General features: G+C 42.9%; 1 protein-coding gene across 2 annotated transcripts in view; it reads left to right on the top strand.

The window, feature by feature from the left end:
* Positions 1–27,309, top strand: part of COL13A1 (collagen type XIII alpha 1 chain) — a 158,496-nt gene that overhangs the window by 40,785 nt on the left and 90,402 nt on the right. The window contains exons 14-16 of one of the 2 annotated variants that reach the window (XM_054983303.1): positions 3,017–3,079; positions 5,295–5,321; positions 26,829–26,873. In XM_054983303.1, coding sequence (XP_054839278.1) covers positions 3,017–3,079; positions 5,295–5,321; positions 26,829–26,873 — 135 coding nt within the window. The remainder of the gene's footprint in view (positions 1–3,016; positions 3,080–5,294; positions 5,322–26,828; positions 26,874–27,309) is intronic. The other variant, XM_054983302.1, reaches the window with a different exon arrangement.

Here is a 27,309-nt window from a genome sequence, read left to right as displayed (position 1 = left end):
ACATTCCTCCCTCCTTCCCCACCATGTGCTCTTTTTATTACCTTCCTTCTATACCAGTGGCTTAGAGAACTGAGGGAGAGAGCCACTTGCTCCACCTTTTATAGTCATGACTGAGGAAAAGCATGCAAAAGGCTAGGTGAGTGAATCATGCCTTTAGGAGCTTTAGAACATCCATTGTTGGCCTGCGCATGCACAGTCTCCATGTGTTCCTGCACAGAACACTTGATGAACAAGTTACAGGTAAGTGCAATCCTGTTTTGTACCACATGGCTCCACTTCCTCAATAAAATTTTGCCAGTTCACCCTTTACACTTCGAAGTATACCATAAAGAGGTGGCTTGTTATAATGATCTTTTGGTACTTATGAAGGATCCCTTTTCTACATCATAATGGAAGCAAGACTGAAATGAGGGTTCCTAACATCATGTAATGTAGTGCTATATTCCCCTTACAAATCTGGCAATGCTTGCCTCCACAGCAAGAGTCTACTATATGTCAACTCTAAAGAAAATCTCCAGCAAAGGTTCTGCTTTTCGTGGGGTTTCCTCCCCTTTGTTATTAGCCAAATTAGTTACTCCCTGTTCTTTCCCAGCTGGCTATTTATCTCATAGAACATGAATAAATATCAGCTCGTATCAGGGATAAAAGGTCTGCCCTATTTTTTCTTTACTTTGTATCAAGCTAAAATCATTATTCATAATAACATGACAATTACAACATTACAATAATAAGAAATGAGGGGGAAGTCCATGACTTGGCTTGCTACAATGTGATAAAAGAAGTCTCAACCTCCCCAACAAGAGCAGAAAATTAAGTATTTATTAATGAATGCCGCAAGAGGAACTGTCAGCTAGCTGGGAATATGAAATAACTAATCACAATGGAAGGAAAAGAATAAGATGAAATTTTAGAGGAACGGCAGCCCTAGAAGCTTCAATGGTGAGTTGACTGTCTACATAGGACAGCCTAACACTACAATTGATTTTTAAATTTTTTTAAAAAGTGCTACAAATTAGTCATGAAAAAATGCAAGGAAACGAAATGGGGTACTGAAATGCAATTGGCTAACCATTAGATCATCTAGTTTGTAAATAAAAGCTGAGCAAATTAATCATGGCAATTACAGGCTAAACAACTCATGTGGACCCACCCAGGGCTTTTTCTAGGAAAAGAGGTGGTGGAACTCAGTGGGTTATCCTTGGAGAAAATGGTCACATGGCTAGTGGCCCCGCCCCCTGATCTCAAGACAGAGAGGAGTTTAGATTGCCCTCCGCGCTGCTCGGCGGCATGGAGGGCAATCTAAACTCCCCTCTGTCTGGAGATCAGGGGGCGGGGCCACCAGCCATGTGACCATTTTCAAGAGGTTCCAGAACTCTGTTCCACTGCATTCCTGCTGAAAAAAAGCCCTGGACCCACCCACGTCCAGTTCATACAATTAAAATCTTCCATACTATACGTCCTAAAAAGAAAGTTCTGTATCTTGAAAGGAAAATTGCCATTGTGGAACTGACTGTATCCATGGAGAGTCCTGGCCGTGTCTTATTCTGCATGGGAAGGCATCCCTGGGCACAGTGAGATCCCATTGTGGGAAAAAGATTTTGATTGTGTGAAAATTCCCAAGGATTTTGTGCAGCTAGAAGTATCTAAGGTAAGTCAAATCAAGAGCATTTAAATGAGGGAGTGGAATAACTAGGAAGAAAGCGAAAAGAAATTAGCTGAGGGATAAAATACTAAGAAAGAGGATAGCAGACGGAAAAATAAAAAAGAATAGTTGAAATGGAAATATTCTCAGCTGCCAGCAGTTGTACTTATTGTGTAATGGTAACGCATGAATGGTTTTATGTGCACTCTGTGGTTGTAATGGCAAGACCTGAGTGCCTTCTCATTATACCTACATAATCTGAGAGGCTTGTTTTCTGTGAGGAAGTGAAAAATCATAGTCTCTGTGGCCCAAATTGTATTCTTCTGTTGACACATACAATTTATGGACTTGTTTTTTTTAATGGAAATGGTTTCTTCATTAGCTGTCCATGCAATATTTAGAAACTTCTTTCTCCAAAGGACAGATCATGTCACAGATATGAGGGTGTGTGGGTGTGCACAAAAGAAAAAATTATATTTTCTTACGGAAATTAGTTAATCTCCTTGATTATTTTATCAGTTAAAAAAACTGGATTTATTTAATCCTGTACGAGTCCTGCTGTTGGTACCCATTAATGGGGAACAGGTTGAAAGGCTGAAGCGGAAGCCATTTAGAAGCAGAAGTTGTCACTAAATAGGCAAAGGCAGGCTGAGAAAGGTAAACTTCTATGCCTTCATCTAACAGGCAGGCAAAATTTTACTTTGTTTTCCATTACATGCAGGAGTCTGAGTATGCTTTCATACATCAGGCCTTAAAGTAGTTTTTGCTTAATAGTTTGTATAGCACAACAACTGTAAAACCCACACTGACCATAATGTTTACTGGTGTCCCTTCCCCTCATATACACCTTTTTATTGCACAGTGCTCATACATTCAAACAAAGGTTTCATGTTTGAAAAATGCCAAGAAAACTTAATCAAAATGTGAAATAATAACCAAACAAATGCATCTGAAGGGAACAGTTTTCAGGCTTCCAACATACTTAAGCAACTCCCTCCTACCCCCAACCCCCAAATCAATGAGGCACAAAAAATCCCAACATCATAATGTTTAAATATCTGGGCAAGACAACAGGAAAAAGTAAAGACAATATTTGATCAGTCACTGTGAAAAGGAAGAATCGCTAAATAAAGGCAAAGAAGAATTGTGATACCACTTAAGTACTGAGAATGAGAGGATATTTGTAGGACTTCTCCTATAGCTTCTCCTTCCTTCTTTCTAACATTTAGCAACATTTACCTAGGCAGGACAACAAGTGTGTCATGGGATTTCTATCTACCACCTCTTTAATAACATTTATTCTTATCCATAAGGCTTTTAAAATATTGCTCCTCTCTGTCTCTGCTTCTTGCTTTTTTTGCATCTTATCCTCAGGGTGAGGTGGGTGAAGCTGGCTTACCTGGTGCCCCTGGCATCCCTGGACCTACTGGCCCAAAGGTAACTTCTGTATTGCACGACCAACCTCCCATATTCTCAGTTCACCTTAATACTACTACAGCATGTGCTGCTTGAACACTTATATACAGATTTTCACAGTGCAGGTGATACAGATGTTAAGAGGTGGCAACTGGAAGAGGTTTTTTTAAAAAGATGATAACATGGTCAATAGATACAAGAGAGTCTTAGGCTCCCTTGCCTTTAATATCTGTATCTGTTTACCATGTATTGAAAATAACATTTTGGCAGATTCAGCATTAGCATGCAGGTTGTTTCCTCCCATTAAAGTTCCCTGTGATATATGCCTGTTAAAGGTGGCACAGAAGTGCTCCCATTCCTTTGCATTTAGTCATGGTAGCTGACAATGTATCTTGCTTTTAACTAATGAATTGCTTCATATGAAAATTATTATGACTATTCAAGAATCTCAGTAAAAGTGCTGTTTGGAGGGTATTTAATTAAGCCTGAGGAACAAAAAAAAATACTGGTGTTTAGAAAATCATCTGAAGGTTGAGCAGCTGTCCATTTTGAACGAGATGTAGTGTAATATGAAAGGTAGCAGAACCTTTCCTTAGTTCATTTCTGCAGTAGCATATGTGGCAGACACTCATAACGCAGAACAAAATGTCATGCATATTTTGGGGCTGTTGCCAAAGCTGATGTCCTTCTGTTCTGTCTTCCCCACCCATTCCCATTAGGCACACCTGCCTTTCTGACATCTTCATATTGTACGTCTCCTCAGCCCTGTATTGGCTGGTGGCAGCAGGAAAATATACAACATGGTGATGTCACAATACAGGAAAGTTGCCTAAGTGTTATGGAGGCCAGAGAAGGAGCAGCCATTTTCAGCAACAGGCATTTTCAGCAGCAGCTCCTGGCAAGCATAACGTCCAGTTCTACCCTTAATATGGTAACACATTTGCTCATGCACTAATGCATGTGGTGATCAGCGTGCAAATAGGTAAATTAATTGTAATTTTAAAATGTATTTGTCCTTTTGAACCTGTCTGAGAATCTTTCAGAAAAGGATATTTTGTTGCTGGTTGTGTGGGGTGTATGTATGCCTGAGGCTTAAACCGGTTAGTTAGTCATTCTTTCTCCTAGGAAGACTGTGGAACTGTTCTTTCCGTGAGGAAGAGTTAGAGATATCTGATGGCCAATATTTAGTACCCTTTTCAACCAATTACCAGAAAGCCATGACTAAACCAATGTAAACCAAATATAGTTGTAAACTTTATTTTGTGTCCAATCATGTTGAAAATTAGAATGTTCCCCCCTCCCCAATATTTAACTTACATTTTATTCTTTTTTATAATTTGCTCATTGGATATGATGAAAGACCAGTCTCTTCATAACAACCTTTAGCTTTCACTTTTTAGCACAAAACATTTACATTTTACAAAATATTTTGTCTCCTCTATCCCGTATTTCCTCGTTTGAAACAGATACACATAAACACATGATGCCAGTGCTCACACAGAGCGGCATCTTTCCTGGTCACCCATTTGTGTTCTGTTTTGTAAGGCCATGGGATTCCTCTCATAATATTTCCCTCTTGACAGAATAACTGTGAATATGGAGTTGGCCCAGCACTTGTTCTCTGGTTGTACAAAACAGCAGAATTCCCAAACTCCTCAGTTATATGAGCGTATAATCACAGTAAATTGTCTGCACATGTATGGCTGGAAACATTTCCCCCCAAAACAGTTGGCTCAAATGTGATATGGTAAAAATGATCATTGCACAGGCTTCACCCCCATCCCACCTCGCCGTTCCTCTATCACAGTACTTAATTTGTAAAAACAGAGATGCAAGTCTATTTGGAAACATTGCCTCCAATCCAGATTTTTTACCCCTTTCATGTGCAGGAGCCCTCTAGAGTTACATACTTTGGTGCAGGAAATGAAGTCTGCAATTGCTCAGAAATCCTTTCATTTCTGTTTACCTCAAAGGTTCCACATTTGTTCCCTGGCATATGAAAGAGATGCCAGGGATGAGCCATTGCACAAATTAAGCCCTGTGTTCTATTTTCTGGTCTAACACCTTTCGGAGGGATTTGTAGTGCTTGGAAAACCTTTATGATTCTAAACAGATAACCCATTAAATTTGCATTTCATTTGTTGCAACTGAATTTCTAATTCTTCCTAATTTCTCTTTATGTTCACCATTTTTCTCTAAGTTTCATCTCTTGTTTCTGCATTTTTTTATTACACAGGGTGAAAAGGGCGAACCTGGTATGAAGGTAGGCAAGGAAAATACTTCTGTGACAGTTTGGCTTGGAAAATGTTGTAACTCAGAACAACTCAGAATAAATGTTGTAACTCAGAACAACAACAATGTATTGTTCTGAGTTACTCTGGGTCCAAGACAGGGTTGTGGCCTATATAATGTCATATACATCTGTGTGGTGATTAACCACAAGCAGACATTCCATGTTCCAGCTCTGCTAGGCACACACACTGATATACAATCTACCTTTATGAACCTGGTGGAATTTGACTCTTACCAAAGACATTTTTGACTACCCAAGCTAGTTTTCTTGCTTTTCGGTGCCTGGTGAGATGGTTTGGGGTTTCTTTTAAATGTTTTCTTAGCTGACACATCAAATCAGTTCAAAGTCAGCAGATCCTGAGGTTATGGTCTCGTATACTATTTCTTTCGCTGCTCTTCAGATCCTTTTTGAGAAGTTAACATGCCCGTATGTTACCTATTCAATTAAAATGTGTATTAAATCTACAAATTTTAAATTATTGTTTAAAGTTATTATAATTTCAGCCTAGATACACAATAGGCAAAGCAAACTGCATAATGCTGTACATTTTAACTGATTCTCAGATTACTTCGTACAAATGAGAATAAACATAAACTAATGTAAAAATGGCTATGTGCATGTATATATATCAGGATACTTAGATCTACATTGGCATTTCAACACATGCTTTTGGATAAAAATCTACATATGAATTATTGTTTCTTCTTTGTCCTTGATTTTATTAGCATAGACCCTCTATTTCTTAGTGCCCATGAGCAAAATAAAAAGGGGGTACTAGGAAAGGAAATATCTTGTCACCATCTGCAGTGCAAAAGAACTGCCCTTTACAAAGTAGAATCACAGACAACTGCCTTGAATTGCCTAATACTGAAATCAAAGACCAAAAATCACATGTACTTTATTAAAAAAAATAGTAAGAATGGAAAGCAGTTTTAAATCAGTCTTCCTCTATGACCATCAATTGATTCAGAAACCCAGTACAAGCACATTTAATACTGTTACATTTTTCACATATCAGAAATTTGATCCTTTCCCTTTAGAACTGTTTTTCTCTTTTTCTCACATGCATACTAATAATGGGAGAAGAGCTAAAAAGTTCTTTCAGTGGCATGTGTGAAACCTAGTTTAAGTAGGTTCCACATTGGCTTAACCCTAAGCCCCTAATATTGGATAACAAAAATCTGTATAACAATACATTATTGTTGTTAGCTGCCTTTGAAACTTTCAGGAAGAAACATGTGGTAATAACATTTTGATAACTAGAGAATGAATCTATAGATTGGTTTTACATTGTCTGTATGTGTTAGTGCTCACCTAACCAGAGCAAACTGCACTGTGTTGTGTGTCTGCTATGCAATGATATACACTGAGGGTTATATCTGCTAGCAGCATGATTCTTGGCATGTTTCCAGTCTCAGTATCCTTCCAGTATCAAAGTGTTACCTGCCAATGCCATAGGTTCCTGATTTAATAGGTATACGTTGTACCTTGGCTTCTGGTTTCACTTTCTGCCCCATCAACGCCAACCAGTAAGAGTTGTTTTCATACTCCATGACTGAGAGAGATCTTCTGAGTGCAGGTGATACAGCAACATTGATAAAGCTAATCAGATACGGGTCTGGTCTGTGCTTAGATGGGAGACATGCATTGAGCAGGGAATTGGACTGGATGACTTCCGGCTTTGGGGTAGACTTTTGTCAAAGTTTTTGTAAGCTCAAGAAATTAATGTGTATTGCATCACCATGCAGGAAGGCTAGTTCTTATATCTGTATAGTTTGTATTTGACAGTTGTCACCTTAATAATATTTCCACCAATTTATATAAGGAAGTTTATGACAATAAGCTCATAAATTCTGGAAACCCTTTCTTACAATGATCCCTTTTATAAGATAAACATTGAGGCTGCTTTGGTCACTTTCCAAGCCTTTGATAATGTACATCTTATCTCTCTCTCTCTACCTCATACTGCTTCTTAATTTACTAGTTTTAAGCAGAGTACTAAAATATAAAAACTAGACCACATTTAAAGAGTTGTGAAAATCCATCTCAAATGCATACGATTTCGCAACTCTAAGAGTGATGGGTCTACTATTATCTTCTAATAAAAGAGGTAATGTTATGATCTATATTTTGGAGCAAAGGAAAAATTAAAAGATTCCTAGCCTCAGAAAAATAGTTGCATTCAAAAATCAGGTGATATAGAGTGTCCATACCACTTACACCAGAGTCGCAGAGTCCGTCAGAGTATGGTGCCCTACAATACCTCCCTTGCAAAACTCTAGATGTTAAGGTATTTAGGCATGCCAACATAAAGGCATGCCTATACCAAGGAACAGTCAGATATGAACAATAGTCAGGAAGCTGATCAGATGGAAGAATACCAACAAACTGAGTAGAGCAAACATGTCGTGCTCTACAAATCGTGCTGTTATAATCATACCTAAATAAAAAATTCTTAATCATGCTCATAGCTTCCTGTCTGAATGGAAGGAGCCCAAGGAAAGATTAAGGAGCTGAAGTTGTTGCTCTACAAGTTTATCCCAATGGGCAACAAAAGAGTTCTCTCTAATCAAACCAAGGTAGCCCTCTTGGATGTCCGAGTATATGACTTTAACTTTTATGGGAAAACCCTTCATCCAAGCTTCAGCTTCCAGAGATCATTGTCCCAATTTGGCTCAGAGGGCCACCATCACTACACAATTCAGAATTCCAGAGATGAATCGTAGGAATCTAAGAAGGATTGAATCAAAGGCCTCACCTATTTTATTGATCCAAATACCCGTCCCATATAAATTTTCTGCAGCCACCTTGGCATTGAAGAGTTTAATTGCAGCTGGAATGTATTGAGCCCCAGATGAATAAAAGAAGTGACAGTTGATATCTCTTACTACTGTAGCCAATCTTTTAACATGAGCAGCTTGCACTGACCAAGTTAATCTTTGATCAAACCAAACTCATAGGTATTTAAAATAGGGGACTTCTTTGATGATTTATCATGAATTTGCCACTTACGATGTGCATGTAATTTTTCATTGAAGACAATTACCTTGGTTTTTTATAAGTAAGTATCAGGCTTTCTTCTAGACAATAAGAGAGAAAAGTCTTTATCAGAGAGGACAGTCCTGAAGTTGTTCTTGATAGGAGAACTGCATCATCAGCAAAGAGTAAAATACGAACTTTCACATTAGCAATAGATGGAGAATAGCAATATTGGGTGGAGACAGTAGAAATTATATCATTAAGATACAGGTTAAACAATAAAGGGGCCAGCACACACACCTGATGTATTCCCTGGTGTGGGGAAATTACATTGGAAAGCTGTCAGTCTAACCCATAGCTTACTTGTGCAGTGCAGATGGAATACAGAATCTCAGGGCCAAGCTACAAGTGACGAAGGACACTTGAACGGCAAGTGGATTGAGTGGAGTGCAAGTGAACAGGGAGAAATACACTTGCCGTTCAAGTGTCATTCGTCACTTGTAGCTTTGCCCTTAGTCAAAGCCAAAAGTCTCTTGTCATTAGATATTGATTTAGCTTATGCCACAGTCTTGCATTGGGTACAAATTCATGAAGGCAGCAGTAAGAATCCCTTGGTTATATATTTGTTGATTAAGAACTGTAGTGTCTATACGATCTTCTGTACCAGCCTCTTGTCTAAAAATGGCCTAAAAATGACAGAGATCTCTCTGTCTTTCTGTGCTACACCTCTGAAGATGCCAGTCACAGCTGCTGGCGAAACGTCAGGAACTACAATGCCAAGACCACAGAAATACAGCCCGGAAAATCCACAACAACCATGTCCTTAGAACTCAGGAGTGTGGTTCAGCTGTGACTTTTAAAAGTAAGATGGGAAGTTGTCCAAAGGAGAGCTGATGTGGTGGCAGTCACTCTGGTGGTACTTGATGCCAATTTGGGGAAGCAGGTAGGACAACCAGAGTATGGGACAGTTTGATTTTAGGTTCCTGGAGAAGGGTTTTCCCATTGCTGCATCTGTCAAACACACTTTTCAGCCTTTATCTCTTCTAATGTTCATGGCATGCCAGAAGTCAATGAGAGCAACATGCCTACCTGTGCCTCCTTAAGGAAAATAAACTCTCATTTTAAGTTCCATGGTTTCACAATATTCTAGGAACCCCTTTTCCTCTTATTTGTCCCTAAAAACTAATAAGATTTTCTTTTTGATTGGAAAGGGAGGGTTTCATATTTTTTTCTGGAATCTTTGAGCAAAATCTTGTTTAATTCTGGGTGCAGTTCACTTCCTTTGTGTTTTTGGTGTTTTGTTAGGTGGAAGGGTGGTAAGTGGACTTTAGGGGTGTCCTGTTTCCTTGAATTTTATGGGCTTTTTTGGTTCACACTTTCTACAGGCCAGAATCACACACATGTACATTGTTGCATGCTACATCCTAATATGAGATAATTCACAGGTGCTTTATGGCTAACAGTTTGTGACATTGTACGTAGTAAGATATTTAGTGCATGCCAATAATACATGTAACACAAGCTGCGTTCGTAGTCCCTGACCTGTCACACAGGACTTGCCTTAAAAATTGCTGCATTGTTTCCACTCCCCTACCCCATACTGTTTTCCCTAATAGAAATGGCTGTGGGGGACGCTGCTTGCCGCTTTCTTTGTTACTACTTGTCCTGGGATCATGTGATCAAGGTCATGTCTAGCCCCCATGGCCATTTCTACTAGGAAAAATTGTGCAGGAAGGAAGCTGGAAACCCCTTGTCCTCCTTGCAGTGCTTGGAGTTGTGTCAAGCAACCAAGTGAGTTTTTTTAAACGAGTGCCCAAGAGTACATGTGACTGTGAGACAGGTTAGGAACCCCCAACATGGCTTGCATCACATGTATTCTTTAAATGCACTCTTAAGTGACTGCCTATTTCAGGAGGAAAGCCCCACACTAGTAGACATTGTTTGGTGACGGTAGAGGCAGGGTATGTCTAGGAAAGCACAGTGTCACCATTAAATGGATTGCAGCACCAACACATTCTGACAGTGCAGTGAAGGCACTTACAAGTCACCCCATAGTTATAAATATGTTATATCTGTCTTCATCCAAAGACACTGGTTATTAAGATCATTGGTAAAGCATGTAATTATTGGCAAGGAGAATGTATGCTTTACAGCAATGTTGTTCTCCACATCCACTTAGAAGTTTCATGCTATTTTCCGTTCAGTCCTGAGCATGCAGCTGAACAAAACATCACGTATACATTCTCAGAAGTGGACGCGGATTATTCATCAAACGTTTCACAGGCTGTGAGTGCAGCCAGTTCATTAATCTCTAGAGATCTATAACTTCTTAATCCAGGATTTCCTATCAGCTAATGATCAGAAAGAAGCATTAAATTTCATGTTAAGAAAAATAAATACTCTGTAAAATTTGTGATCTAAAGAGGATACCAGCAGGAGATTCTCCTGGTGAGCAGAACTGAAAAGCATTATTTATTTCCTTTTCTCCTCTTCATTTTGAACCGAAGCTGGAGACTGCCCTCTGGTGGAGTGCTGTAAGATGGCCTGTTCACATCACGTTTTAATATTCCAAGATAAAGTTAAGCTGAAACTTGTTTCATGCTTGCATTTGTTGTGTCTCAAAAAATATTCTCATTTTTGGTGATCTATGACCCTTTTGGAAACACATTTGCTTTGTTTCTACACAGTTCATCACCACCCTTTTGTTTCCTTAGCTGTTGCTTCCTCTCAGCATCATTTTGCTTTAAACCGTTACTTTAAATGTTGCCTTCATTGTGATTTAATTAGCTTGAGCTTGTTGATAACATTACTACAGCAATAGTAAAATCCTAAACAGAATTACAGTGAGCGTAGACCGGAGTAACTGTGTTGAGGATTTCACTTTAAATGAGAATTGATGGCAGTGCAGGCCTCCATTGAAGATCGTGTCACAGTCGATCAGATTGAACAGCAACGAGGGCAAACAAAAAGGTGAAGGAAGTGTCAAGCAGCAGCAGTAATGAAGGTAGGAGTGTGCCAAACAATGTTAAAACATGAATGTTTGGCAAGGCAAGTATTTTGAGTACTTAATTTATTTATATAAACTATGCCAATTTTGAAGCAAATGTTGAAATTAAAAAATAGGCAGCAGATCCCTGTTTCAAATCTATTAGCTTTTTACAAGTTTAGATCAAAATAGAAATTGCCTTTTGCTCATCTTCCTTGCTACGTAGCCTTGTAAGTTCATTGCATGAGAAGTATTTAGTGTTCTGTACTTATGAACATATCCTGACCTGGATAGTGCAGGTGAGCCTGATCTCATCAGATCTCAGAAACTAAGCAAGGTCAGCCTTGGTTAGTAATTGGATGGGAGACCTCCAACAAAGACCAGGGTTGCAGAAGCAGGCAATGGCAAATCATCTCTGTTAGCCTTTTGCTTTGAAAACCCCACCAGGGATCATCATAAGTCAGCTATGACTTGAGGGCACTCTCCACCACCACTTATGAAAATAGATGGTGAGGGCTAAATTATTTAATTAACAGTGCTGGAAACACAGAGTGGGTCTCCACCCATAACAAATAGTATGTCTCATGTCGGAGGCAGTCTTAAAAGTGGTAATATATCATTGCTGTCTGAGTACCAGTTGCTGTACTACTTGCTCTGATTCTGCTAGTCAGTACAGAGATTGGTACAATTCTAATATGCTTGTACATGTCAGGGGTGCTGGATTCCATGGATTCAATATATAGGTCATTCACAAAGTCCTCCATTGAAGGAAACTTGTGAAATGAGTGAAGTGATATCTATGCCTTGCATGTATGTTTTAGTGTTGGGAGATTCTGATTTAGGCATGAGTGTTTTGTTTAGAATAAAACAAAAGATAACAAATATGTCTGCCTTACCTATTGTCCGAGGGTCAGCAGCCCCCTCCCCATGGACTTACCAGTCCAGGGGCAGATGGGAGCCTGGCAGTGACATGGATGACGCCGGTAGTGACATGGAGGCTGGGATGAGCAGGAGAAGCAGCAGGAGCAACAGCCACGACTGACGAGGCTCCTGGGCATGATGGGAGACTGGAGGCCACTGAGGTAATAAAGGTGGTGCTGGCCGCACTGCAGAGGTCCGGAGGAGTGACTGAGGCTGCTCCAATGCCAGTGGGGAAGTCCGTTAGCTCCCTCCTTCTCCTGGGCACTGACCCCACCAGGCATAGGGAGCTTCACTGTAGCAACTTGAGAGGCAGGGAACCCCTGTGAGAGGCCCCAGCACCCGGGCAAAGCCTCCAAACCACCAAAGGACTGTGTTTCACCTGTGGGCAATGGGGACACTTCTTCCAGGAATGCCCACTAATGAAGTGTGATGCCAGGTGGGAGGTCGCCCTACCAGCTGCCACCACAGGACAGACCCTGGTACTTCTGACCCCAGTCATCCTGCAGGGTCGCTGGATACAAGCCCTGCTGGATTCCAGCAGCACTATCTCCATGGTACAGGCTCACATGATTCCTCTAAACTTCCCGGTGCAAAGTTGGACTCCGGTTTCTTGTGTACATTGGCACATGGACAGGTGGCCCATGGTACATGCCATGCCCAAGTATGGTGGGAGCACACACTCAATGGATGTGGCCAGCACCCCCAACCTACCTTATCCAGTCCTGCTGGGGCAGGATGCCCCCAACTTTCCAAGACTCCTCCGGAGAGGCCTGACTTTCCAAAACTCCCTATGTGTGCCATCAGAATCAATGACAAGCTCGGAGCAGGCCCCTCGCAGCAAGTGGAAAGGCATCCAGGAGAAGCGTGGGTGAAGAACTCTACCTTCCAGCAGGCTCAAGAGGATGACGACACATTGCACAAGCTGCGAGACTCCACTGCAGTGAGTGAGGGGCAGGTCCTGGATGCCCAGCAGGTTACCCGAATCCCCTGGGTGGAAAAGGCAAGGGGGTTGTGGTTTTGTCTCATGAAGACCCAGAGGCAAGGGGATGAAGTGCACCAACTCCTGGTCTTCCTGAGCTAACATGACGAAGTTCTCCACTTTGTCTATGAACATCCTTGGGCCAGGCATCAGGGGTCTGCCAAGACTCTAGCCAAAGTACTAGAGCAATTCTTTTGACCCTCCATGGTGGCTGATGTCAAGGCTCACTGCTGCTCATGCCCAGAGTGTCAGAGGGCCTCCAGCAGATGGCCCCAGGAGGCCCCATTGTCCCCCATGTCTTTGGTAGCCACCCCCTTTCACTGGATCGCAATGGATTTCATTGAGCCTCTTCCCGGCACCCCAGGCAGATTCCGGTTCATTTTGGTGGTGGTCGATTACACCAACCAGTTCCCTGAAGCAATACCCCTCTGGACCATGCAGATGGCAGGGGTGACCAAGGCACTACTCCATTTCTTTTCATGGATGGGGTTGCCCACTGAGATCCTTACTGATCAAGGAATGCCCTTTAGGGTCACGCTAATGTGGCCAATTTGTAAGTCCCTGGGAATCAGGTAGATCTTCACCTCAGCCTACCAACCACAGACAGGCAGCCTGGTGGAACACTTCAACCAGACCTTAAAGGAGACATTACACAAGCTGGCCAGAGCTCACCTAAACTGATGGGACCTATACATTGACCCACTCCACTTTGCTATCTGGGAAACCTCCCAAGCCTCCACAGGGTTCAGCCCCTTTGAGTTGTTATATGGCCAATCACCATGAGGAATGCTGAACCCACTGGGAGACCAGTGGAGAGCACACCCGATGGCTCCGGTTGCACCTCCTCATGAGTATGTACCGCAGCTTCAGGAATGGCTAGAACATATATGCAGAGAGGCCCTTGACCGGTTGACAGCAGCCCAGCAACAACAGAAGACAGCCTCTGATTGCAGCTCTCAGACACGGACCTTAACAGCCAGAGACCTGGTCCTGGTCCACCAAATGGACTGCTCAGGAGCCAGAGAAGATGTGTGGCAGGGATCCTAGAAAGCAACCCACGTCTTTGCCCCCTTGATGTATGAGGAACAGTGTGGGAATAGGTGCAGATTTGCAAGACATTACACATAAACCTGCTTAAATGTTGCTACCCTTGCCCCATGGTAGGATGCTGCCTAGAGCAGCTGACTCCCTTAAGCTCCTGGACAACAAGCTCCCCTGGTCCAGTGAAGCCCCAGGAGAGGAAGCTTCTCAGTTGAATACCTACCTGGACGCAGGGCAGCACGCCCAGTTTGAGGTTCTCTGGTGCTACATCCCAGGTGTCTTTTCACACCTACTGAGGGAAACCTCCGTGGTCCAACACCCAATCACTACCAAACCAGAACAGGCAGCCTGCTTAGCGTAGCGGCCTGTCTCCCACAAACAGTGGGATACTGTAGCTTGTGAGACTAAGGAAATGCTTTGCCTGGGGTAATTGAGCCTTCACACAGCGCTTGGTGAAGCCCCATCATCCTTGTTCCCAAGCCCAATGGGACAACCCAATTTTGCATTGACTATTGTGAACTGGTTTGACACCTACCCTATGCTGAGGGTGGACATCTTAAATGACCAGCTGGGTGCCACCTGCTACCTGTTGGCACTCAATCTAACTAAAGGATACTGGCAGGTGCCTGTTCAGCCTGAAGACATGGTAAAAACAGCCTTTGCGATGCCCCAAGGGCTCTTTCAATTCCAGCTCATGCCTTTCAATGCCTAGGGGACAGGTCCTGGTGGGGCATCAAGTGTTCGCCCTAGTCTATATAGATGATATTATCATCTTCAGCCCTGTCTGGGAGTCCCACTTCTGGCACCTCGAGACAGTCCTTCGAGTACTCCAGCAAGCATGGCTGCACACCAACCCAAAGAAAAGATGCATTGGGTTCAAGGAGCTGCAGTACCTCAGTTTTGTAGTAGGTGAAGGACGGCTGCAGGCTCCTGCTGACAAGGTAGCTTCCCTGGCTGATATCCCACAACTCACGTCCAAGAAGCAGGTGCGCCGCTTCCTGGGACTTGTAGGGTATTATGGACATTTTATTCCTCATTACGCCTCCAAAGCCACACTCTTGATTGACTGCTTATGGAAGGGGATGCCCAACCCCATTCACTGGACTCCTGAACGGGCCTCCACCTTTCAGGAGCTCAAGACAGCCCTAACCATGAACATGGCCCTCTGGAACCTCAACTTTGACTGGCCTTCCATCCTGTACACAGACGCCTCCGACACCAGCCTGGGGGCAGTTCTAATGCAAGAATGAGATAGGTCTGAGATCCCTATCCTCTTCCTGAGCTGAAAACTCCAGCTGGCTGAGCAGCCTTACACCACTGTGGAGAGAGAGGCTTTGGCCGTAAACTGGGCCATCGGTGCACTTCAATACTACTTCACTACCAATCTCTTCATCCTGGTCACGGACCATGCCTCCCTACAATGGCTACACTGTATGAAAGACCATAATCCCAGAATTCTAAGGTGGTATGTCTCTCTTCTTCCCTTCAGGTTTACTGTCAAGTATCGTGCCAGCTCCCGACACATTGACTATGTCCCAACTGTTTGAACCTGACACGGCTATGCCGGTGTCGACGTCCAGAGGGGGTGTGTGTCCAAGGGTTGGCAGCCCACTCCCCATGGACTTACCCATCCAGGGACAGATCTACCCGGGAGGAGCAGCAGCCATGATGTATGAGGCTCCCGGGCATGATGGGAGACTGGAGGGATCGAAGGTGAGGGATCAAAGGTGGTGCCGGCCACACCACAGAGGCTTGGAGGAGTAACTGAGGCCACTCCAACGTCAGCAGGGAAGTCTGTCGGACTGGCACAGCCCCCAGTGGGCGAGGCACCAGCCAGGGGAATCCCTAGAAGCCAAAGATGCGTCCCACCTATCAATGTCAAGCAATACAAAGGGCAGTTACAGGTAGAGAATAACAACCAAAGCAATAATCCCTGCAACAACACTATACCCACTATCAATCAATGTTCTTCATACAAATGCAAATGCAACAGTATAACTACTTATGTTTATCATACACAAGCCCCTAGTCCCAGGCAAAAAACCTCAATACAATGTTTCAATGTTTGCACATTTACAGAACGGAATACATGACTTAATATGCATAAACATGACTTAATATGCATAAACATATAGGAGGTTATTTACAAATAACAATCTGTTATGTCCCAATATCTTAGGGAAAACAATTTATAGTCCCAATTCCTCAGGGAAACCGCTATAGTACAGTTCTTTCTTAGTGGGGTAATTGTTTCCCCTAAGATATTGGGACATAACAGATTGTTATTTTTAAATAACCTCCTATATGTTTATGCATATTAAGTCATGTATTCTGTTCTGTAAATGTGCAAACATTGAAACATTGTATTGAGGTGATAGTGGGTATAGTATTGTTGCAGGGATTATTGCTTTGGCACCTATCAATGTCAGGCTGTTGGTTTTGTGAGGTTATGTACCCTCAAGTTTATTAGAGAAGAACACTTAATAGAAGCAGTTCTGTATTCATCCAGATGTTCTAACTTGAAGATAATTTTAGAAAATGGGACACACATTCTCTGAAGGGCCATCAATTAATTAATATACACTTACTATACACACTATTACTAACGTTACTGTTTATACTGTCCTCTTCTTAGGATTGCTTCTGTAGTGTATAGATATGGCAATACAACATAAGTACAAAAGCCAGTAATATACTTTCAACCTAACCTACCTGACAGGGTTGTTGTGAGAATAAAATGGAACAGGAGAACAATGTAAACTGCTTTGAGTCCCCATTGGGAGATAGGGTATAAATGAAGTAGATAAATACATTAAATATAAGAAGTGGCCTTAGAGAACGTGAATTCACAAAAATTCATCTAATTTTAGAAGAATGTCTAATTCAGGGTAAAAGATGTGGATATTTGTGGATGTTATGCATGTTAGGTATAAAGAGTGGTGCCATCCCCAGATCAAGTTATCTTCATCTTCTTCGAAGCATATAAAATCAGATATCCAATTTTGTGCATTTTCCCACCCTCATGAGCTACAGTCAATACAGAGGAGTAGAGCCAGGGAAATACACAATATGATAATGTTGTATCACTGAATAGGTAAATGATTCTATAGATCAGGGCTTTTTTTCAGGGGGAATGTGGGGGAACGGAGTTCCGGAACCTCTTGAAAATAGTCACATGGCTGGTGGCCCCGCCCCCTGATCTCCCGACAGAGCGGAGTTTAGATTGCTCTCTGAGCCGCTCAGAGGCAATCTAAACTCCCCTCTGTCTGGAGATCAGGGGGCGGGGCCACCAGCCATGTAGCCATTTTCTCTGAGGGCAACCCACTGAGTTCCCCCACCTCTTTTGCCAGAAAAAAATCCCTGCTATAGATTATATGGGAGAAATCAGAGAGAACATTTTCTGCAGCATCCTTGCATGGCACATAATGCTTACCCTGAATTAATATGTATTGATATTTTATTCTTATATTATTTTAAACTGTAATTTATTGTATGTATATCTTTTTAACATTGTGGTTTTATGATGTTGTGACTAGAGATGGGCACGAACAGCAATACGAACTAAAAAAAGCCATGAACAGCCCAATCAGTTGTTCGCGAACAAGCTGTTCGTGAGGCTCCATTCTAAACAAACAGGTGGTCGTTGCAAACCTTGTTACTTGCTGTTCGTCAAGCCAGACAGTCTGGCACCTGCAATCAATTCCCTTGGCAACCGAAGGTAGGGACTGCCTAAACTCTGTCTGAACTCCTGCTGTTGCCCTGGAAACCCCAATCTAAGCCCAATTTAGCTTGATAGGCAGGTCTTCCTTTCAAGTGTGGAGCTCCAAATTTGTTACAAGGAAGCAAAGAGCAGGGGGAGGGGGGCTGCCAGCTCTGGTTTTGCAGACAGTGAGGGAGAGACAGTTGCTGTTGGCATTTTGAGAGAGAGACAGGGAGAGTGCATTGGAGCTTGAATTTTCTTTGTGTGTGGTGGGATAGGGATCTACCCCTTCAAGTTCCAGGGCTGCTGCCAGGCTCTGGGCCAAGCTATTATTTATTACTGGTACCTTTCCTCCTGGCTGCTCAGGTTAGTTTTCTGGGAGTGGTGCAGTAGGGATCTGCCCCTTCAGGTTCCAGGGCTGCTGCCAGGCTCTGGGGCCAAGCTATTATTTATTATTGGTACATTTCCTGCTGCCTGCTCAGGTAGGGGTTCTGGGAGTGGTGTGGTAGGGATCTTGATGGCTGGAGGAGAGCCTGCTGGCCCTCACGAACAACGAACTCCATGTTCATTTTTTTTCCTGTTCGTGCCCATGTCTAGTTGTGACCCGCCCTGAGCCCGCTTGCAGAGGGTGGGATATAAATCCAACAAATAAAATGAAATAAAGTTCCAACCTAACAATGAAAATGACTAAAGGGCCAATTCATGTATTATGGTTGCCAAACCAAAGCAACTCTAAATAGTTCCCCATGTACTTCATATCACATTATAAAGTGCTCATGCTGAGTGGCTCACCATATAGCTGGAGTGACTTTCTCTACAGTGGAACAAATCTGCAAAATAAAGGTGATCTAGGAAATATCAATAACACTGCAATTCTTTGCGGAGTTACTTCAATTGAACTCCATTGAAATCTATGAGCTTAATGCTGCATAAGATTGCACTATAAATATGTGCCATAGGAAGTTTGTGATTAAGGGTTCTGCTGGGCTTTCAGTTTGTAAAAAGACTGATAGTTGCCTTTCAGAGTAACATTTCATTAACTTTTTTCACTTGTGACAAAGCAGTAAAATCCCATTAAGCCTTTAAACCATAATTATAATTAGTGAGGAATGCTCATTCAGAATTTGTAAAATCAGTCTGTGCTACCAGCTGTCCTGTACAGTGATAAAACTAGAGGCAATTCACCTGTCCCAGGAAAATATAGGAACACTACTCTTATAGAAGGAGGCCATTTATCTATGTTTTTCTGTAAGGGACAATTTTCAGATGTCACAAATAAACCCTTTGAAGCTGTTGAGTGAAAAGATAGTTAGCACCAGCCAGTTGCATGGAAGGATATCAGTTGATTGCCACCTTCTCTTTGGAGCATTCATATAATATCTCTGCAACACTGCATAACTCCACAATCTATGAACGAATACAACAGCAAACGCATACCACTCAGAGTACTATTTGGCTGGCACAGCTGTATGTTGGCTTAATTCTGACATTAATTTGTGATATTCAGGAGAAAGTTTCTTTAATCTCTAGGCAAGTAGTGGTTGAAGCTGTGTGTGCTTTGTTCTGTTTTCTTGTTTTAGTGCCATCTTGAGCAGGTCTACAGAGGCAGCATACAAATCTAAACAAATCAATAACTATTCATTGTAGTTCTTCTGTGCAGTGTCACAGGGGCTGTGCATGCGCAGGCTAGCCGATGGAGAATTCTACAGTGCTTCTTAGAGCTCCTTAGGGGCCGTTGCTCACGAGCCACAGCGAGCAATGGCCCCTTCCCTCAGTTCTCTTCTTGCCACCATGGGGAGAACTTTGCTTCATAGCTCCTATTTCACTTTCATTTACGATTGCCTTTTTGGCTTTTTATCTTGGACTGTGTTTTGGATTTCACCGCCGGCTTCTGATTTGGTGCTAATTGTCTTAACACTGCATAACTCCACAATCTATGAACGAATACAACAGCAAACGCATACCACTCAGAGTACTATTTGGCTGGTACAGCTGTATGTTGGCTTAATTCTGACATTAATTTGTGATATTCAGGAGAAAGTTTCTTTAATCTCTAGGCAAGTAGTGGTTGAAGCTGTGTGTGCTTTGTTCTGTTTTCTTGTTTTAGTGCCATCTTGAGCAGGTCTACAGAGGCAGCATACAAATCTAAACAAATCAATAACTATTCATTGTAGTTCTTCTGTGCAGTGTCACAGGGGCTGTGCATGCGCAGGCTAGCCGATGGAGAATTCTACAGTGCTTCTTAGAGCTCCTTAGGGGCCGTTGCTCACGAGCCACAGCGAGCAATGGCCCCTTCCCTCAGTTCTCTTCTTGCCACCATGGGGAGAACTTTGCTTCGTAGCTCCTATTTCACTTTCATTTACGATTGTCTTTTTGGCTTTTTATCTTGGACTGTGTTTTGGATTTCACCGCCGGCTTCTGATTTGGTGCTAATTGTCTTAACACTGCATAACTCCACAATCTATGAACGAATACAACAGCAAACGCATACCACTCAGAGTACTATTTGGCTGGCACAGCTGTATGTTGGCTTAATTCTGACATTAATTTGTGATATTCAGGAGAAAGTTTCTTTAATCTCTAGGCAAGTAGTGGTTGAAGCTGTGTGTGCTTTGTTCTGTTTTCTTGTTTTAGTGCCATCTTGAGCAGGTCTACAGAGGCAGCATACAAATCTAAACAAATCAATAACTATTCATTGTAGTTCTTCTGTGCAGTGTCACAGGGGCTGTGCATGCGCAGGCTAGCCGATGGAGAATTTTACAGTGCTTCTTAGAGCTCCTTAGGGGCCGTTGCTCACGAGCCACAGCGAGCAATGGCCCCTTCCCTCAGTTCTCTTCTTGCCACCATGGGGAGAACTTTGCTTCGTAGCTCCTATTTCACTTTCATTTACGATTGTCTTTTTGGCTTTTTATCTTGGACTGTGTTTTGGATTTCACCGCCGGCTTCTGATTTGGTGCTAATTGTCTTCGGCTGTATTTGACCTGGTTTGGCTTGACTACGATCTAAGGTAAAATCCCCTCAGAATGTCCCACCGAGCTCTTTTTAAGAAATGCTTGTCGTGCGGCACAAAAACGATGCACACAAATGAGCATGAGCTCTGCCTTATTTGTCTGAGTGAAGGGCATGTTCCTACCTGTAGGATATGCCAACAGTTCATCCTGAATGCGAGACATGAGAGGGCCCAATGGCTGAAAGCCCCACTCTGGAAAAGAGTGTTTAAATGCTCCGATGTACCCACAGCTAAAGATTCTGCTGGGAAGGAGCGGTCGGCCCCATTGACTCCAAAGGTGGCTATGGCTTCCTCGATGGCTGAGAAATGTTCTACTGCCAGGTCGGTGATTTCTTCTAAATCAACTCTAAGGTCGGATCCAACTGGGAAAAAGTCGCACTCACACAAGCGCGCATCGGATCCGAGGTCTTCATTGGAACCGCCAGCAACAAAAGCTAAAAAATCACAGCATCTGTCTCAGTCAGTCTCTCAATTGGCTTGGAGTGGATCACCACAGAGAGATGACGGGACTCAGGCAGTGATCCTTGTAACGCCAAGAACTCCTCCCCTCATCTGGACTCTCTGGACCGTTCTGCTTCAGAGGGTGAAATCTGAGAGCCTGTGGGGTTGCACACAACATCGTCAAATGAGCGTGCCTGCTGTCTTGAGTCTGGAACTGACATAGATCATTCTCCATGCCCAGCTCAGAATATGCCTTTGGATATGATACCACCTCAGATCCAATCTCCTCGGGTCCTGTCTCCAGCACTATCTCATCATAGCAGGCACAGATCCTAGAGAACGTGTCCATCAGATCCGAGGCAATTCTATGCACTTCAACATCACCATGCATGTTGTATCCCCCCACCTTATCACTGTCACGGCAAGGGGGGGCCATCAGGGTACAGTGAGTCTGAACTGAGGCCTTCTACCTCAACTGGGAGAGGTCGGTTGCCACCCCCATTCCCTGCTCAGCTGCAGTCACAGTATGACTCCAAGGAAGAAGAACGTGTGCTAGTTGCTTCTGATGTTAGATCCAAGTCGGCGTCGGATCTGTTGCCTGACAAAAATGTGGGCCCCAGCTTGAGTTCTCCATTTGAGGATTTATGTATTTCTGCTGAGCAGATGAACCGCATTGCAAAGGCACTTGATATTGATGTATCTGCTGCTGGTCCAAAGACCAAACATAAATTACTCTCTCACTTGTACAATGATTTCCCTGCCATTGTCACCTTCCCTGTGTTGGAAGGATTGGAGGAGATAGTGAACAAGCTATGGCAGTCTCCTACAGATCCACCTGCTACCTCCAAGCGAATTGAGCAGATGTTTAAAATTAAACAGGATACATTGCAGTCCCTCGTGAAGCATCCATCCCCATCCTCTCTAGTGGTGGAGAAGTATCACAACGTAAGTCTACTCTGCATTCAGCCCCTCCAGACAAGGAGGACCGGAAGATAAACAACATGGGAAGGCGTCAATATTCAGTGTCAGCACTGAATTTGAGAATTGCCAACTATCAACCATCATGGCAGGATATCAGTTGTACTTATGTCCTCCTATGTGGCTGACTTACCTGAAGATAAGAAGGCATATGTTTAATTTCTGCAAACTGAAACGATACACCTCTCAAAGCAGCAAATGAAAGCAGGGAGTCACACAGCGGATACTTCTGCCAGAGGCATGGCTGGAGCTGTTGTCATCTGCAGGCACTCTTGATTGCTATCTACGGCTATGTCGCAAGAGGCCAGAGCCAAAGTCCAGAGTCTGCCTTTTGAGGGGGATGCCCTATTTTTCTGCAACAACAGATGAGGCACTGAAGAAGAAAAGAGATGAACGGCTGAGCCATTGGAAATCACTCCTTCGGATAGACTGGCTTACAAGCTGAGGTACTTTCCTCGACGTAACCCCTATCCATTCTTTGGCAGACAGCAGCGTCCGTACTACCAGCAGTCTTCAACTGCTCACCAGTACACTCTGTCACAACAGACTTGAAGACGGAAGTTGTATAGGCCGAAACCACCTCAATCTGCTTCTCAGCAAAAGGACAATCAGAGCACAGGGAAGCAGTTCTGATTAGGTTCCTACGAACTCTAACCTGAACTTTTCGGAGAGATTGTCACCCTTTCTCCCTGAATAAGAGTCAATAACATCCAACTCTTGGGTCTTAACCATTGTTAATTGTGGTTATGGGTTAGAGTTCATGGAGCTCCCTGATTGCAGTTGGCCATCAATGGCTGTCAACAATACTTTAGTTGTGTTGGAAGCCGAGATTGAGACTCTCTTGGGTAAGGGTGCTATTCAGAAAATACAACCTGAAGAGGCAGTACCAGGGTTCTTTTAATGGTTCTTCGTGGTGCCTAAAAAGGATGGGGGACGCAGTCCTATTCTAGATTTAAGGGGCTTAAATGCCTTTCTTAAGGTCTCCAAGTTCAAAATGGTTACTCTCTCACCTGTATTACCCTTGTTAAAATGTGGTGATTGGTTTGTGGTCCTTGAGCTCAAGGACACATTCATATTGCTATTTGAAGAGACTATTGTAAATCCTTTGGTTTTCTATACCAAAATAGGATTTTCCATTATAAAGTGCTCCCCTTTGGGTTATCAACTGCACCACGAGTGTTCACTAAATGTGTGACACCAGTTGTGGCCTTTCTCAGGGAGCAGGGGTGTGCCATATTCCCATATTTGGACGACTGGCTGATTACAGCAAGTTCAAAATAAAAATTGGTACAAGATGTGGACCTTGTTGTGCGCACTTGTGTGCATTTGGGATTGCTAATAAATTGTGACAAGGCCAAACTTGAGTCCAGTCAGACTGTTTCATATATTGGAGTGGTATTAGATTCTAATGCAGCTAAAGCCTTGCTGTTCAGGAGAGAGCAAGGACAATCAAATCTATGAGCTCAAGTTTTTCTAGGAATCGCTATCAAACTGTTCATAAGATACGTTCGCTGGAACACATGGCAGCCACTACACTGGTAGTTCTTTTTGCTAGACTCAACATGAGAACATTGCAAAATTGGTTCATTAGGCCTGCAGTACAGTCTCCATCTAAGTTTTCTGCGCCAAGTTGCATAATCAGGTCCCTAGTATGGTGGACCGATGATGGGAACTTATTTAAGGGTGTACCCTTTGGTTGTCTGCAGCATGATGTTACTATAACAACAGATGCATCATTACATGGTTGGGGTGCCCATTGTGATTCTCTGTTTGTACAGAATGTCTGGTCTGAGAGGGAATAGGCATTGCATATCAATTTACTGGAATTAAGAGCTATACGTTTTGCGCTTGTTTCATTTGCAGCTCTCCTACAGAATCGAAATGTCTTGGTGCAAACAGACAACACCACAGCAATGTATTATGTGAACCGACAAGGTGGCACTGTATCCCTGATGCTCTGCAAGGAGGGTATGCTTATTTGGGAATGGGCAATTTTAAACAGTGTGCCTATCCATGCTATACATATCGCAGGTTCAGACAATGCAAAAGCAGATGTACTCAACAGAGTGTTAGTGGTCCATGAACAACATTTACCCACTTCCCATTTTCGATCAGTGGGGTACACCAGAGATAGATGTCTTTGCAACATCAGAGAATGCCAAGGCCAGGGTGTTCTGTTCCAGGGCAGGAAGCGACACTCTGTCATTTGGGGATGCCTTCCAAGTCGCATGGATGGACAGGCTGCATTACATGTTTCCTCCAATTCCCCTTATTGCAAAGGTACTTTGCAAAATAGAGAGTGACAACACCAACTGGATCCTGATAACACTATTCTGGCCCAGACAAGTGTGGTTATCCAAACTTCTAGAGCTGTCCAAATGGACATATGTTAGGTTGCCCCAGCAACCAGATGTCCATCTGTATGGGACACTGTTCCACCATGAGCCAGACAAATTACACCTGACAGCATGGTGGATTCGACCTTGCCTTTAAATTCCTCTATACAGGTGCAACAGGTCCTTCTAAATGCTAGAAGGCCATCGACTAGGCAGTCTTATGAGGCTAAGTGGACGAGGTTCTCTGCCTGGGCAGTGTCTAAGGGTGTTGCTGCTACTGATGGTCTTTTAAATTTGGTTTTTGATTACCTTTGTGAGGTAAAGGCTCACGGTCATTTGGCAGCTATTAGGGTTAGGGTTAAAAGTTCATTTGGCAGCTATCTCTGCTTTTTATCAACTGATTGAAGGGCAGATAGCTTTTCCGCATTCTAAATCCCACCAGTTTCTTAAAGGAACGTTTAATCTTTATCTGCCTGTATCACCACCAGTTCCCCAGTGGTTCTTGTTGGTTGTGTTAGCACGACTTATGCTACCGCCCTTTGAGCCATTCGTGATGTGCTCTTTAGACTTGCTGTCTTACAAAGTGGCGTTTTTGATTGCCATCACCTCAGCCAGGAGGGTAAGCGAGTTAGCAGCACTTAGAGCTGACCCACCATTCCTGAAATCCCATTCCAATAGGGTAGTACTTAGGCCCAGTCTTTAATTTCTGCCAAAGGTCTTGACTGCTTTCCACCTAGCACAGGATATTTCTCTGCCCGTGCTCTTTCCTAACCCAGTGTTGAAAGGAGAAAAAGCTCTGCACACGTTAGATTTGAAAAGAGCTTTAGCCTTTTATTTGGATAGGAGAAAGGTCTTTCATAACAGTCCACATCTCTTTGTATGTTTTGGGGGCTCAGACAATGGTAAAAAGGCATCTTCTCATACAGTATCACGATGGATTGTGTTGGCCATTGAGAAGGCATACACTCTGGCTGAGGTACAGTGTCCATTCATTTTAAGGGCTCATTCAACAAGATCACAAGTGGCTTCCTCTGCCTTCCTTAGGGATGTCCTGGTCACACATATTTGTAGGGCAGAGACATGGTCCTTTGCTGATACATTTGTGAAGCATTATGCTGTGAATGTTAATGCAAATCGGGATGTGACAGTTGCAAGAGCCATTCTTCAGTCCTTGTTTGACTGAAAGGGAAATGTGAAATATTGGTAACGCTGCATCTTTGACTGTTGACATTAATATTGCTTATATAAGATTATGAGATGCTCTTATAGTGTGTTAGTTGTTGAACATATTGTTCATTGGTGTGGATGTTATCTTCACTGATTAATAAATCTTAACTGTCAAATGTCTGACTTACTGAATTATTATCAGTGTTGCGGTTTAAACTTCATTGATGGTCTATATTATACTTGCTGATTGCAGTGTATGTTTACTGTTTGTCTTAATAAAACTGAGTTGGAGATTCACCCCGCCTCCTTATTATGTGTAGCTTGGTACTCTCCCATGTGGGACTGCAAAAAAGAATGATGATGAAAACAGGGTTGTACACACCTGTAACTATTGTTCATCGAGTTCTTCTGTGCAGGCACACATGCCCTCCCTCCTACCCCACTGTGAACTCCCTGGTTCAGTCCAGTTGTGAGTCGCAACAGCTTGGGAGAACTGAGAAAAGGGGCCGTTGCTCGCCATTAAGACCATTTGGGCGGGAAACACTTGCTGTGGCTCATGAGCAATGGCCTCTAAGGAGCTCTAAGAAGCGTTGTAGAATTCTCTGTTGGTTGGCCTGTACATGCGCAGGCCCATGTGTGCCTGCGCAGAAGAACTTAATGAATAATTGTTACAGGTATGTACAACCCTGTTTTACAAATGTGGTGGCTTTAATATATCAGATGCTCAGTATTAGAATCAAGGATAAAGATTTGGCTGTATGAGACATTTTCTTCTTCAAAATAAGCACAGGAAAGGTTGACTTCTACTCTAAAGCATCAGAGGTTCTTGAGATCTTATATAGTACAAAGTTTTATGTTGGTTTAATGATCATATGGGAGAGTTACATTTCCTCCCTCCCTCTGCTTCTTCATCTTCTTTATTTTGTTTTCCTCTTCCAGGGGGAAAGGGGGATGCCAGGGCTACCAGGAAAACAAGGAATTAAGGTATTCTGCAAGGAATGGCATCTAATTTGTCCAGCTGCACTTACCCATACCTCTCAACTAGCTTCCTGAATTTCAAAGATTATACAACTGTGGTGTCCATAATATTTCCTTTCATGTTCTTCACATTTATTTCCTGCTCTTAAAATATAAAATAGCATAAAGCCAAATTTAGCAAAGGAGGTAGATTCAGGAAGAAATGTTTTCCTGAACAAATGGCATGCCTGGATTATGTGCCTGATGGAACTTACAAGGAACAGAGAAGATGTACTTACAAGATATTCACTGAAATTGCTATGCAACAAGATAAAACTCCAGTGCATCATCAGTAATCATAATCAGAAGGTAACTAGAAGGCAGTAAGTTAATATAGTTTATGAAACTGGAGAGACTGCTGCTAAATCAAGGTTCAAGCATATTAAATCCTTAGGAATACAGA

The sequence above is a fragment of the Eublepharis macularius genome, chromosome 6 (assembly GCF_028583425.1).
Source record: "Eublepharis macularius isolate TG4126 chromosome 6, MPM_Emac_v1.0, whole genome shotgun sequence".
Lineage (NCBI taxonomy): Eukaryota > Metazoa > Chordata > Lepidosauria > Squamata > Eublepharidae > Eublepharis > Eublepharis macularius.
Note: the sequence above shows the minus strand (reverse complement) of the source record. Positions and strands in the feature narration are given on the sequence as shown.